This window comes from Triticum urartu, chromosome 2A (assembly GCF_056163025.1).
Source record: "Triticum urartu cultivar PI428250 chromosome 2A, HENAU_Tu73, whole genome shotgun sequence".
NCBI classification, from domain to species: domain Eukaryota; kingdom Viridiplantae; phylum Streptophyta; class Magnoliopsida; order Poales; family Poaceae; genus Triticum; species Triticum urartu.
In genome coordinates this window covers 760,190,703-760,202,880 of record NC_141874.1, presented here as the reverse complement: position 1 = coordinate 760,202,880, position 12,178 = coordinate 760,190,703, and the positions used below count along the sequence as shown (strand labels likewise).

General features: G+C 45.6%; 1 protein-coding gene across 1 annotated transcript; it reads left to right on the top strand.

The window, feature by feature from the left end:
• Positions 1–12,082, top strand: LOC125533828 (uncharacterized). The gene is made up of 8 exons (XM_087542556.1): positions 1–116; positions 1,305–1,520; positions 1,646–2,075; positions 2,190–2,357; positions 2,455–2,664; positions 2,802–2,922; positions 4,635–4,907; positions 11,550–12,082. Exons 1-8 carry the CDS (start codon positions 1–3, stop codon positions 12,080–12,082), a joined length of 2,067 nt encoding a protein of 688 aa, XP_087398682.1.
• Positions 12,083–12,178: the final 96 nt, after the last annotated feature.

The window sequence follows — 12,178 nt, the reverse complement described above, 5'->3', positions numbered from 1 at the left end:
ATGCGACGGTCGCTGCTGCTGCTAGGGAAAGGAACGGCGGCGCCGGCGGCTGGTGTGGGAGTGGAGACACGCGCATCGTCGTCGCACTCCATGGACGATGACGACGCAGATTCCAGGTTTGTCTCCCAGATCTCAACATTTTTGTCTTCCGCCATCCCAAAACACGCGATGCAGCAGTGGATCTGTGGTAGCGGTGGGGCTCGTCGCATCTGCTTGCCCGGAGGGGGCAGTGCGGGATGGGGTTGGGTTTGTCTCGTCAGATCTGCTAGACAGGAGGAGGGGGAGCGGGTCGGGGTTGGGGATGTGCTCGTCGGAGCTGCTATGCAGGAGGTTGGAGAGCGTGTTGGGGTTGGGGTTGTGCTCGTCAGAGGTGTGCTTTTTGGTGTTTGAGGGGTGGTGTCCGTAGGTGTGCCCAGGTGTTAGTTGCATTGAAACGTAAGCTGGTAATCTGACTTGTTTTGCTAGTTTAAACCAAATTCAGTTTTGAATCTGAATTTCTTAGTTTTGTTGCAGCAGAGTAATTTTCAGACTAACACTAGAGCACACCTCATTTTTTACTCCGTCTTTTGGAGCAGAGCACACCTCAATTTCTATGGGAGCTTTAACCAGAAATTGAATGTTAGTTGCAGCAGAGTTTTTTTGTTAATTGCATTTTGTACGGATTCAGCCTAGCTAGCTTGCTTTTGTGTTTGTTTTGCTTGCTTGCTTGTTGATAGCCTAACATAGCTTATCCATTCATTCCATTTACTTAACTACCAATTCATCCATTGAAATCACTGCCACACTCATTTTTTCATTTTAGTTTGTGCTTCCCTAGTAGGTAATTTCATAACAATCATAGCATGCCCTCTATACTTTAGTTTTCTGCTGAACTCAACTGAAGCAAATAGGCATCACAGCACGCTGCCTGTATGTGGATGCCCTGCTGCTAAAGGCAGCGAAATGCTCTGCCTCACCCATACTAAGTTTGTTAATTAAGCGGTTTTTCCATGGCAAAAGAAATGTGAGGTCACACTATGCTAGTCTAAAACACGACTTCTCCCACCCATGAGGTTTAGGTTTTGTTTGGAACTTAACTTGAAAATTGAATGTTATGTTCGTCTAGTTCAAATTAAAGTCAGTATGTAACTGAACCTGAATTTTTTAGTTGTATTGCAGCACACCATCTTTTTTCCGTTTAGATTCAGCTTTGTTTTTAGAAGTAGCGCTCTGTTATTTTAGTGGTAGTGTTGTGCTGCAATACTACAGTCACATATAGATGATGCATCCTCATGCTCTTTCTTTTTCTTCTTCTTTTTTTGCAGAATGGACGAGGACGAATGTACTGCTGATGGGTCATTCTCAACACGTTACTCAGCAACCCGACTGCGTCAAGTTGCGAATCTTCAGTCTGAAACTAAAAAGCAAATTATTAGCAAAAGCAGCTTTGGGTCCCTCCTAAACATCAGTTCTTTCTCTGTGCCGGCTGATTTTCTTGATTGGATAGTGATGAAAATTGACACAGAAAAGGCAATGTTTAGGTATGCATGACAAGCATAATGCACCATCATCTTTTTACCTTTGTATTTGCTTGTCGGTGGTTCCTCGTGTAGCAGTTGATTTTGTTGTGTTTTTCACATTAGTATGCTGCATCTATTTTTTGCAGTCACAAGAAGAAGTCTATATTGTTCACGAAAGACATGGTGCGAAAAATTTTCAATGTACCTTCTGGGTCAAGGCCAGTGGAGCTGTTGAGGAGGAATGAGCCTCATGCGCTCCGTGAACCCTATCGAGTAGGGTCAAGGTGTCCAATGAAGCATGCTATTCAAGTGCTGAAGGCAACAGATGATCGTGATGTAGTTTGCATCAACAGGACTTGGGTGCTTTTATGCATTGCTCTCGTGCTATCTCCTGGGACTGGCAACATGGTCCCCCTAGAGTATGTTGCGAGCTTGGTTGACATGGACAAGATCAATGAGTTTGCGTGGGATGAGCATTTCCTGGCTGCTGCTTTGAAGGAGGTGAAGAAGTACCAAAAGAAGAGGGAGGCAGAGAAAAGTGGATTTTGGATTGGCGGTTGTCTGCCCATGTTCGCGGTATGTCAAATGATCCTATTGTTTTTGTCTATTTTCTTTCTTTTATTATTCACTCCAGTATCATTTGTAGCATCTAGAAGCTTTGCTCACAATGGCATTTTGATTGTTTTTTAGGTAATTTACATGGATTTTGTCGATGTGCCTCGTGGGTTGGTCTCTGAGCATAGATTCAACTACTCTCTTCCAAGGGCATGTTTCGTTTGCAACAACGACTTCAAGTTGCTAGAAGAAATTGATAAAAACAAGCTCAGCCTTGATAGAATTGAATTTGGAAAACGGAATGTAATACCTCTTTTCCTCCTTTCAATTATCTCAACTCTTTTTGTTTGTGCTGCCTTTATTTTTGATCTGATGACCAACCTTTTTTGATAATCTGCAGCTTCGTCGTTTGCCAGAGACATCATATGTATCAATTGTGAGTTGCAAGGAAGATGATTGCGAGAACAACAATGTGGATGGAGTTAGTGGAGGTGGAAACATTCCCGAGATACCAACCAATCCAGTCACAGATGGGAGCGAGACCGGTGGCGATGTGTGCGGCTCTCTAGATGAGTGGCTGCAGCCGCTTCCTTCTAGTCAAGACCTGGAGGTAAGCATGTTTTTTCTTTGTTTATTTTGTCTTCAATTTCTTTTCAGTAAATTAGTAGTAAATAATTAGTGCATGCATTGATGATGTAAAACTCAACTTTTTTCTCTGTTTCATTCTCGTTTTTCTCTTTGAAGCAGATCCCACCTCACATGCTCCCATTATATGAGAAGCACAAGAAGTTGCATGCGGCAGAAGTGAAGAATGTTCTGACATCCTTCGGCCAGATAATGCAGTCAATTTTCTGCAAGCGTGTAGCACGTATTTGTTGGGGAACGTAGCAGAAAACAAAAAATTTCCTACTCGTTTCACCAAGATCCATCTAGGAATTCATCTAGCAACGAGTGATTAGATGCATCTACATACCTTTGTAGATCGCGGGCGGAAGCGTTCAAAGAACGGGGTTGATGTAGTCGAACACGACGTGATTCAAATCACCGGAGATCCTAGCACCGAACGGACGGTACCTCCGCGTTCAACACACGTACGGAGCGGATGACGTCTCCTCCTTTCTTGATCCATCAAGGGGGGAGGAGAGGTTGATGAAGATCCAGCAGCACGACGGCGTGGTGGTGGATGCAGGGCGTCACAGTAGCAGGGCTTCGCCTATACTACGAGAGAGAGACGTAACGGGGAGAGAGGGAGGCGCCAGGGGCTGTTGTATCAAGTCTCTCCTCTCCCCCACTATATATAGGAGGGCCAAGGGGGGTGGTGCGCCAGCCTAGGAGATCCAATCTCCTAGGTGCGGCATCCAAGGGGAAGTTTCCCTCCCCCCTAAGGCACCTAGAGGTGCCTTCCACCATTGGGACTCTTCCCTTAAGTGGAACCCTAGGCGCATGGGCTTTTGGGGCTGGTGCCCTTGGCCCATCTAGGACAAGGCGCACCCCCTACAGCCCATGTGGCCCCCCGGGATAGGTGGCCCCACCCGGTGGGCCCCCGGGACCCCTCCGGTGGTCCCGGTACAATACCGATAACCCCGAAACTTGTCCCGATGGCCGAAACAGCACTTCCTATATATAATTCTTTACCTCCGGACCATTCCGGAACTCCTCGTGACGTCCGGGATCTCATACGGGACTCTGAACAACATTCGGGTTACTGCATATACATATCTTCACAACCCTAGCGTCACCGAACCTTAAGTGTGTAGACCCTACGGGTTCGGGAGACATGCAGACATGACCGGGACGACTCTCCGGTCAATAACCAACAGCGGGATCTGGATACCCATGTTGGCTCCCACATGCTCCACGATGATATCATCGGATGAACCACGATGTCGAGGATTAAACAACCCCGTATACAATTCCCTTTGTCAATCGGTATGTTACTTGCCCGAGACTCGATCGTCGGTATCCCAATACCTTGTTCAATCTCGTTACTGGCAAGTCACTTTACTCGTACCGTAATGCATGATCCCGTGACCAGACACTTGATCACTTTGAGCTCATTATGATGATGCATTACCGAGTGGGCCTAGTGATACCTCTCCGTTATATGGAGTGACAAATCCCAGTCTCGATCCATGTCAACCCAACAGACACTTTCGGAAATACCTGTAGTGCACCTTTATAGTCACCCAGTTACGTTGTGACGTTTGATACACCCAAAGCACTCTTACGGTATCCGGGAGTTACACGATCTCATGGTTAAAGGAAAAGATACTTGACATTGGAAAAGCTCTAGCAAACGAACTACACGATCTTGTGCTATGCTTAGGATTAGGTCTTGTCCATCACATCATTCTCCTAATGATGTGATCCCATTATCAATGACATCCAATGTCCATAGCCAGGAAACCATGACTATCTGTTGATCAACGAGCTAGTCAACTAGAGGCTTACTAGGGACATATTATGGTCTATGTATTCACACGTGTATTACGATTTCCGGATAATACAGTTATCGCATGAATAAAGACAATTATCATGAACAAATAAATATATTAATAATACTTTTATTTTTGCCTCTAGGGCATATTTCCAACAGTATTTTGGTTGAAGCAAACTCCATTGCTGCAACTTCCAAGGCACATGTGTCTGAAGGTGTTACTTTTGATGTTCCAGCAAGCAATGCAGCAGGAGCATGTGACACCAGGGCTCCACCCCAAACTAGCCCTACAGTTCACATGGGTGCCACAGCACAAGAAGCCGAGGTTGAGATGGAAGCTGCAGGTTGTCCCGACACCAACCAGAATGGACATGATCAGGACATTTTTTTGGATAAAATGCAGTGTTGCGATAAAAGTTGGGAAGGAAGATGCGGAGTTTGTTCAGGATAAGGGGGACCAGGAGGAGGTGGTAGCCCCTGAATATGTGGCGGGAGATGCAAAAGTCCCATGTGTTACTGATGAGGTTGGGCGGGTGATTTTATCACAAGGTACCATGGCTGCATTGGATTCACTTGCGTTAGAATTTGATGATGGTCCTTCATGTAGTCTGTTCAAAGAGGGAACCGAAGACTTCGAGTGGTTCAACATGGATCCTGAGACTGCAAGGAAGGTTATGGAAGAGAAAAAGGAAAAGGAAATTAATGACGTCGCCTCTCCTGATGTTCAACAACCGCTTTCAGCAGGTCCCACCTTCGACAACAGTCCAGTGCTTGCAAGGCAGAGCAGCGGCTCAAAGCTTCCAGTGCAATATGAAGCACCAGCCCCATGCTTCGACACTGATCCGAAGCTTCAAAAGTCATGTGAAACCCGGCCACCTATATATGATGCATCTCCAATTGCATTCACAGCTCCAGTTGTATCTTCAGGTTTTTTTGTCTGCTCACCTTGAGTCATTTAAAAACTAGATTGTACCATGTAGTTAGTTCATCATGTTTTATGTGTTTGCTCTTTTCTTACTTTTGTCTCATGCCAGTGCAACAAGATCGTTTTGAAGCTGAGTTGCATGAGCCAGGGGAGAAGATTGTCGAGGCTAACAGTGGGAGCAGTGCTCGTGTGAAGAAGGCAGTTAAGAAAAGAACGGCCGAGCCTCCTGATGGTGTTCCAAAGATGAAGAGGATCAAGATCGACCGAAAAGATGATGCTCTGTACCAGCAGTATGTGATGAGTAGGTACAAAATACCAAGAGCAAAGAAAGATCTAGTAATGTGAGTCCTTTTTCTGTTTGTTCCCCTTATCCAAATATATGGCGGGTTAGTGGCTTTTTAAAGTACTAATCTCCTGTTCCTTTCTCTTTTCTGTCAACATGTGTTCCTTTGTCCCATGTTGAAATGTTTTGCAGCCCTGATTTCATTGAAATAGAGGGCTTCCACACATCACTTCAGAACTTCCATGCAAGTCAGTCAAAGTCCATACTTCGTTTTCATACATGGATCCTATCTCGGATTTCATGGCTTCTAGCCATTTGTCGGAATCCGGTCCCGCCATCGCTTCTTCATAGTTCGAAGGTTCACCGTTGTCTAACAACATGATTTCCAAGACAGGGTTGCCGTACCACTCTGGTGCGGAACGTGTTCTTGTGGACCTTCGAATTTCAGTAGGAGCTTGATCAGAAGTATCTTGATCATCATGAATAACTTCCTCTCTAGTCGGTGCAGGCACCTCAGGAACATTTTCTTGAGTTGCGCCATTTACCGGTTCAAGAGGCAATACTTCATCAAGTTCTACTTTCCTCCCACTTACTTCTTTCGAGAGAAACTCTTTCTCTAGAAAGGATCCATTCCTGGCAATAAAGATCTTGCCTTCGGATCTGAGGTAGAAGGTATACCCAGCAGTTTCTTTAGGGTATCCTATGAAGACGCATTTTTCCGACTTGGGTTCGAGCTTTTCAGGTTGAAGTTTCTTGACATAAGCATCGCATCCCCAAACTTTTAGAAACGACAGCTTAGGTTTCTTCCCAAACCATAATTCATACGGTGTCGTCTCAACGGATTTCGACGGAGCCCTATTTAAAGTGAATGTGGCAGTCTCTAAAGCATAGCCCCAAAAGGATAGCGGTAAATCGGTAAGAGACATCATAGATCGTACCATATCTAATAGAGTGCGATTACGACGTTCGGACACACCATTACGCTGAGGTGTTCCAGGCGGCGTGAGTTGTGAAACTATTCCATATTTTCTTAAGTGTGTGCCAAATTCATGACTCAAGTATTCTCCTCCACGATCTGATCGTAGAAACTTGATTTTCCTGTCACGTTGATTCTCAACCTCACTCTAAAATTCCTTGAACTTTTCAAAGGTTTCAGACTTGTGTTTTATTAAGTAGACATACCCATATCTACTCAAGTCATCAGTGAGGGTGAGAACATAACGATAGCCACCGCGAGCCTCAACACTCATTGGACCGCACACATCAGTATGTATGATTTCCAATAAGTTGGTTGCTCGCTCCATTGTTCCTGAGAACGGAGTCTTGGTCATTTTTCCCATGAGGCATGGTTCACACGTGTCAAATGATTCATAATCAAGAGACTCTAAAAGTCCATCTGCATGGAGCTTCTTCATGCATTTGACACATATGTGACCAAGGCGGCAGTGCCACAAGTATGTGGGACTATCATTATCAACCTTACATCTTTTGGTACTCACACTATGAATATGTGTAGTAATACGCTCGAGATTCATTAAGAATAAACCATTGATTATCGGAGCATGACCATAAAACATATCTCTCATATAAATAGAACAACCATTATTCTCGGATTTAAATGAGTAGCCATCTCGTATTAAACGAGATCCTGATACAATGTTCATGCTCAAACTTGGCACTAAATAACAATTATTGAGGTTTATAACTAATCCCGTAGGTAAATGTAGAGGTAGCGTGCCGACGGCGATCACATCGACCTTGGAACCATTCCCGACGCGCATCGTCACCTCGTCCTTCGCCAGTCTCCGTTTATTCCGCAGCTCCTGCTGTGAGTTACAAATGTGAGCAACGGCACCGGTATCAAATACCCAGGAGTTACTACGAGTACTGGTAAGGTACACATCAATTACATGTATATCAAATATACCTTTGGTGTTGCCGACCTTCTTGTCCGCTAAGTATTTGGGGCAGTTCCGCTTCCAGTGACCCTTCCCTTTGCAATAAAAGCACTCTGTCTCAGGCTTGGGTCCATTCTTTGACTTCTTCCCGACAGCTTGCTTGCCGGGCGCGGCAACTTCCTTGCCGTCCTTCTTGAAGTTCTTTTTACCCTTGCCCTTCTTGAACTTAGTGGTTTTATTCATCATCAACACTTGATGTTCCTTCTTGACTTCTACCTCTGCTGATTTCAGCATAGCAAATACTTTAGGAATGGTCTTTACCATCCCCTGCATATTGAAGTTCATCACAAAGCTCTTGTAGCTTGGTGGGAGCGACTGGAGGATTCTGTCAATGACCGCGTCATCCGGGAGATTAACTCCCAGCTGAGTCAAGCGGTTATGTAACCCAGACATAGTGAGTATGTGCTCACTGACAGAACTATTTTCCTCCATCTTCCAGCTGAAGAACTTATCGGAGACTTCATATCTCTCGATCCAGGCATGAGCTTGAAAAACCATTTTTAGCTCTTCGAACATCTCATATGCTCCATGTCTCTCAAAACGCTTTTGGAGCCCCGGCTCTAAGCTGTAAAGCATGCCGCACTGAACGAGGGAGTAGTCATCAGTACGTGTCTGCCAAGCGTTCATAGCGTCTTGGTTCTGTGGGACGGGTGGATCACCTAGCGGTGCTTGTAGGACATAATCTTTCTTGGCAGCTATGAGGATGATCCTCAGGTTCCGGACCCAGTCCGTATAGTTGCTGCCATCGTCTTTCAGCTTGGTTTTCTCTAGGAACGCGTTGAAATTGAATACAACATTGGACATTTGATCTACAAGACATATTGTAAAGATTTTAGACTAAGTTCATGATAATTAAGTTCATCTAATCAAATTATTAATGAACTCCCACTCATATTAGACATCCCTCTGGTCATCTAAGTGTTACACGATCCGAGTCGACTAGGCCGTGTCCGATTAACACGTGAGACGGACTAGTCATCGCCGGTGAACATCTTCATGTTGATCGTATCTTCCATACGACTCGTGTTCGACCTTTCGGTCTCTGTGTTCCGAGGCCATGTCTGTACATGCTAGGCTCGTCAAGTTAACCCTAAGTGTTTTTGCATGTGTAAAACTGTCTTACACCTGTTGTATGTGAACGTAAGGATCTATCACACCCGATTAACACGTGGTGCTTCGAAACGACGAACTGTAGCAACGGTGCACAGTTAGGGGAGAACACTTCTTGAAATTGTTGTAAGGGATCATCTTATTTACTACCGTCGTTCTAAGTAAACAAGATGCAAAACATGATAAACATCACATGCAATCAAATAATAATAGTGACATGATATGGCCAATATCACATAGCTCCTTTGATCTCCATCTTGGGGCTCCATGGTCATCCTGTCACCGTCATACTCATCGACATGTAAGTTGTGATTCCTTGTACAATAGCATGAACATCTCATACATCACATATAGATCATTCATCATTCATCACAACTTTGGCCATATCATATCACAAAGCACTTGCTGCAAAAACAAGTTAGACGTCCTCTAATTGTTGTTGCAGGTTTTACGTGGCTGAAGTAGGGTTCTAACAAGAACGTTTTCTTACCTACGTGAAAGCCACAACGTGATTTCTCAACTTCTATTTACCCTTCATAAGGACCCTGTTCATCAAATCTTCTCCAACTAAAGTAGGAGAGACAGACACCCGCCAGCCACCTTATGCAACTTGTGCATGTAAGTCGGTGGAACCGGTCTCACGTAAGCATACGTGTAAGGTTGGTCTGGGCCGCTTCATCCCACAATACCGTTGAAGCAAGATAAGACTAGTAGCGGCAAGAAAGTTGACAACATCTACACCCACAAAAAATTGTGTTCTACTCGCGCAAGAGAACTACGCATAGACCTAGCTCATGATGCCACTGTTGGGGAACGTAGCAGAAAACAAAAATTTTCCTACTCGTTTCACCAAGATCCATCTAGGAATTCATCTAGCAAAGAGTGATTAGATGCATCTACATACCTTTGTAGATCGCGAGCGGAAGCATTCGAAGAACGGGGTTGATGTAGTCGAACACGACGTGATTCAAATCACCAGAGATCCTAGCACCGAACGGACGGTACCTCCGCGTTTAACACACGTACGGAGCGGATGACGTCTCCTCCTTTCTTGATCCGGCGAGGGGGGAGGAGAGGTTGATGAAGATCCAGCAGCACGACGGCGTGGTGGTGGATGCAGGGCGTCACAGTAGCAGGGCTTCGCCTATACTACGAGAGAGAGACGTAACGGGGAGAGAGGGAGGCGCCAGGGGCTGTTGTATCAAGTCTCTCCTCTCCCCCACTATATATAGGAGGGCCAAGGGGGGTGGTGCGCCAGCCTAGGAGATCCAATCTCCTAGGTGCGGCAGCCAAGGGGAGGTTTCCCTCCCCCCCAAGGCACCTAGAGGTGCCTTCCACCATTGGGACTCTTCCCTTAAGTGGAACCCTAGGCGCATGGGCTTTTGGGGCTGGTGCCCTTGGCCCATCTAGGCCAAGGCGCACCCCCTACAGCCCATGTGGCCCCCCGGGACAGGTGGCCCCACCCGGTGGGCCCCCGGGACCCTCCGGTGGTCCCGGTACAATACCGATAACCCCGAAACTTGTCCCGATGGCCGAAACAGCACTTCCTATATATAATTCTTTACCTCCGGACCATTCCGGAACACCTCGTGACGTCCGGGATCTCATCTCGGACTCCGAACAACATTCGGATTACTGCATATACATATCTTCACAACCCTAGCGTCACCGAACCTTAAGTGTGTAGACCCTATGGGTTCGGGAGACATGCAGACATGACCGGGACGACTCTCCGGTCAATAACCAACAGCGGGATCTGGATACCCATGTTGGCTCCCACATGCTCCACGATGATCTCATCGGATGAACCACGATGTCGAGGATTAAACAACCCCGTATACAATTCCCTTTGTCAATCGGTATGTTACTTGCCCGAGACTCGATCGTCGGTATCCCAATACCTTGTTCAGTCTCGTTACCGACAAGTCACTTTACTCGTACCGTAATGCATGATCCCGTGACCAGACACTTGGTCACTTTGAGCTCATTATGATGATGCATTACCGAGTGGGCCCAGTGATACCTCTCCGTTATATGGAGTGACAAATCCCAGTCTCGATCCGTGTCAACCCAACAGACACTTTCGGAAATACCTGTAGTGCACCTTTATAGTCACCCATTTACGTTGTGACGTTTGATACACCCAAAGCACTCTTACGGTATCCAGGAGTTAGACGATCTCATGGTCAAAGGAAAAGATACTTGACATTGGAAAAGCTCTAGCAAACAAACTACACGATCTTGTGCTATGCTTAGGATTAGGTCTTGTCCATCACATCATTCTCCTAATGATGTGATCCCGTTATCAATGACATCCAATGTCCATAGCCAGGAAACCATGACTATCTGTTGATCAACGAGCTAGTCAACTAGAGGCTTACTAGGGACATATTATGGTCTATGTATTCACACGTGTATTACGATTTCCGGATAATACAGTTATAGCATGAATAAAGACAATTATCATGAACAAAGAAATATATTAATAATACTTTTATTATTGCCTCTAGGGCATATTTCCAACAGTATTTTGGTTGAAGCAAACTCCATTGCTGCAACTTCCAAGGCACATGTGTCTGAAGGTGTTACTTTTGATGTTCCAGCAAGCAATGCAGCAGGAGCATGTGACACCAGGGCTCCACCCCAAACTAGCCCTACAGTTCACATGGGTGCCACAGCACAAGAAGCCGAGGTTGAGATGGAAGCTGCAGGTTGTCCCGACACCAACCAGAATGGACATGATCAGGACATTTTTTGGATAAAATGCAGTGTTGCGATAAAGTTGGGAAGGAAGATGCGGAGTTTGTTCAGGATAAGGGGGACCAGGAGGAGGTGGTAGCCCCTGAATATGTGGCGGGAGATGCAAAAGTCCCATGTGTTACTGATGAGGCTGGGCGGGTGATTTTATCACAAGGTACCATGGCTGCATTGGATTCACTTGCGTTAGAATTTGATGATGGTCCTTCATGTAGTCTGTTCAAAGAGGGAACCGAAGACTTCGAGTGGTTCAACATGGATCCTGAGACTGCAAGGAAGGTTATGGAAGAGAAAAAGGAAAAGGAAATTAATGACGTCGCCTCTCCTGATGTTCAACAACCACTTTCAGCAGGTCCCACCTTCGACAACAGTCCAGTGCTTGCAAGGCAGAGCAGCGGCTCAAAGCTTCCAGTGCAATATGAAGCACCAACCCCATGCTTCGACACTGATCCGAAGCTTCAAAAGTCATGTGAAACCCGGCCACCTATATATGATGCATCTCCAATTGCATTCACAGCTCCAGTTGTATCTTCAGGTTTTTTTGTCTGCTCACCTTGAGTCATTTAAAAACTAGATTGTACCATGTAGTTAGTTCATCATGTTTTATGTGTTTGCTCTTTTCTTACTTTTGTCTCATGCCAGTGCAACAAGATC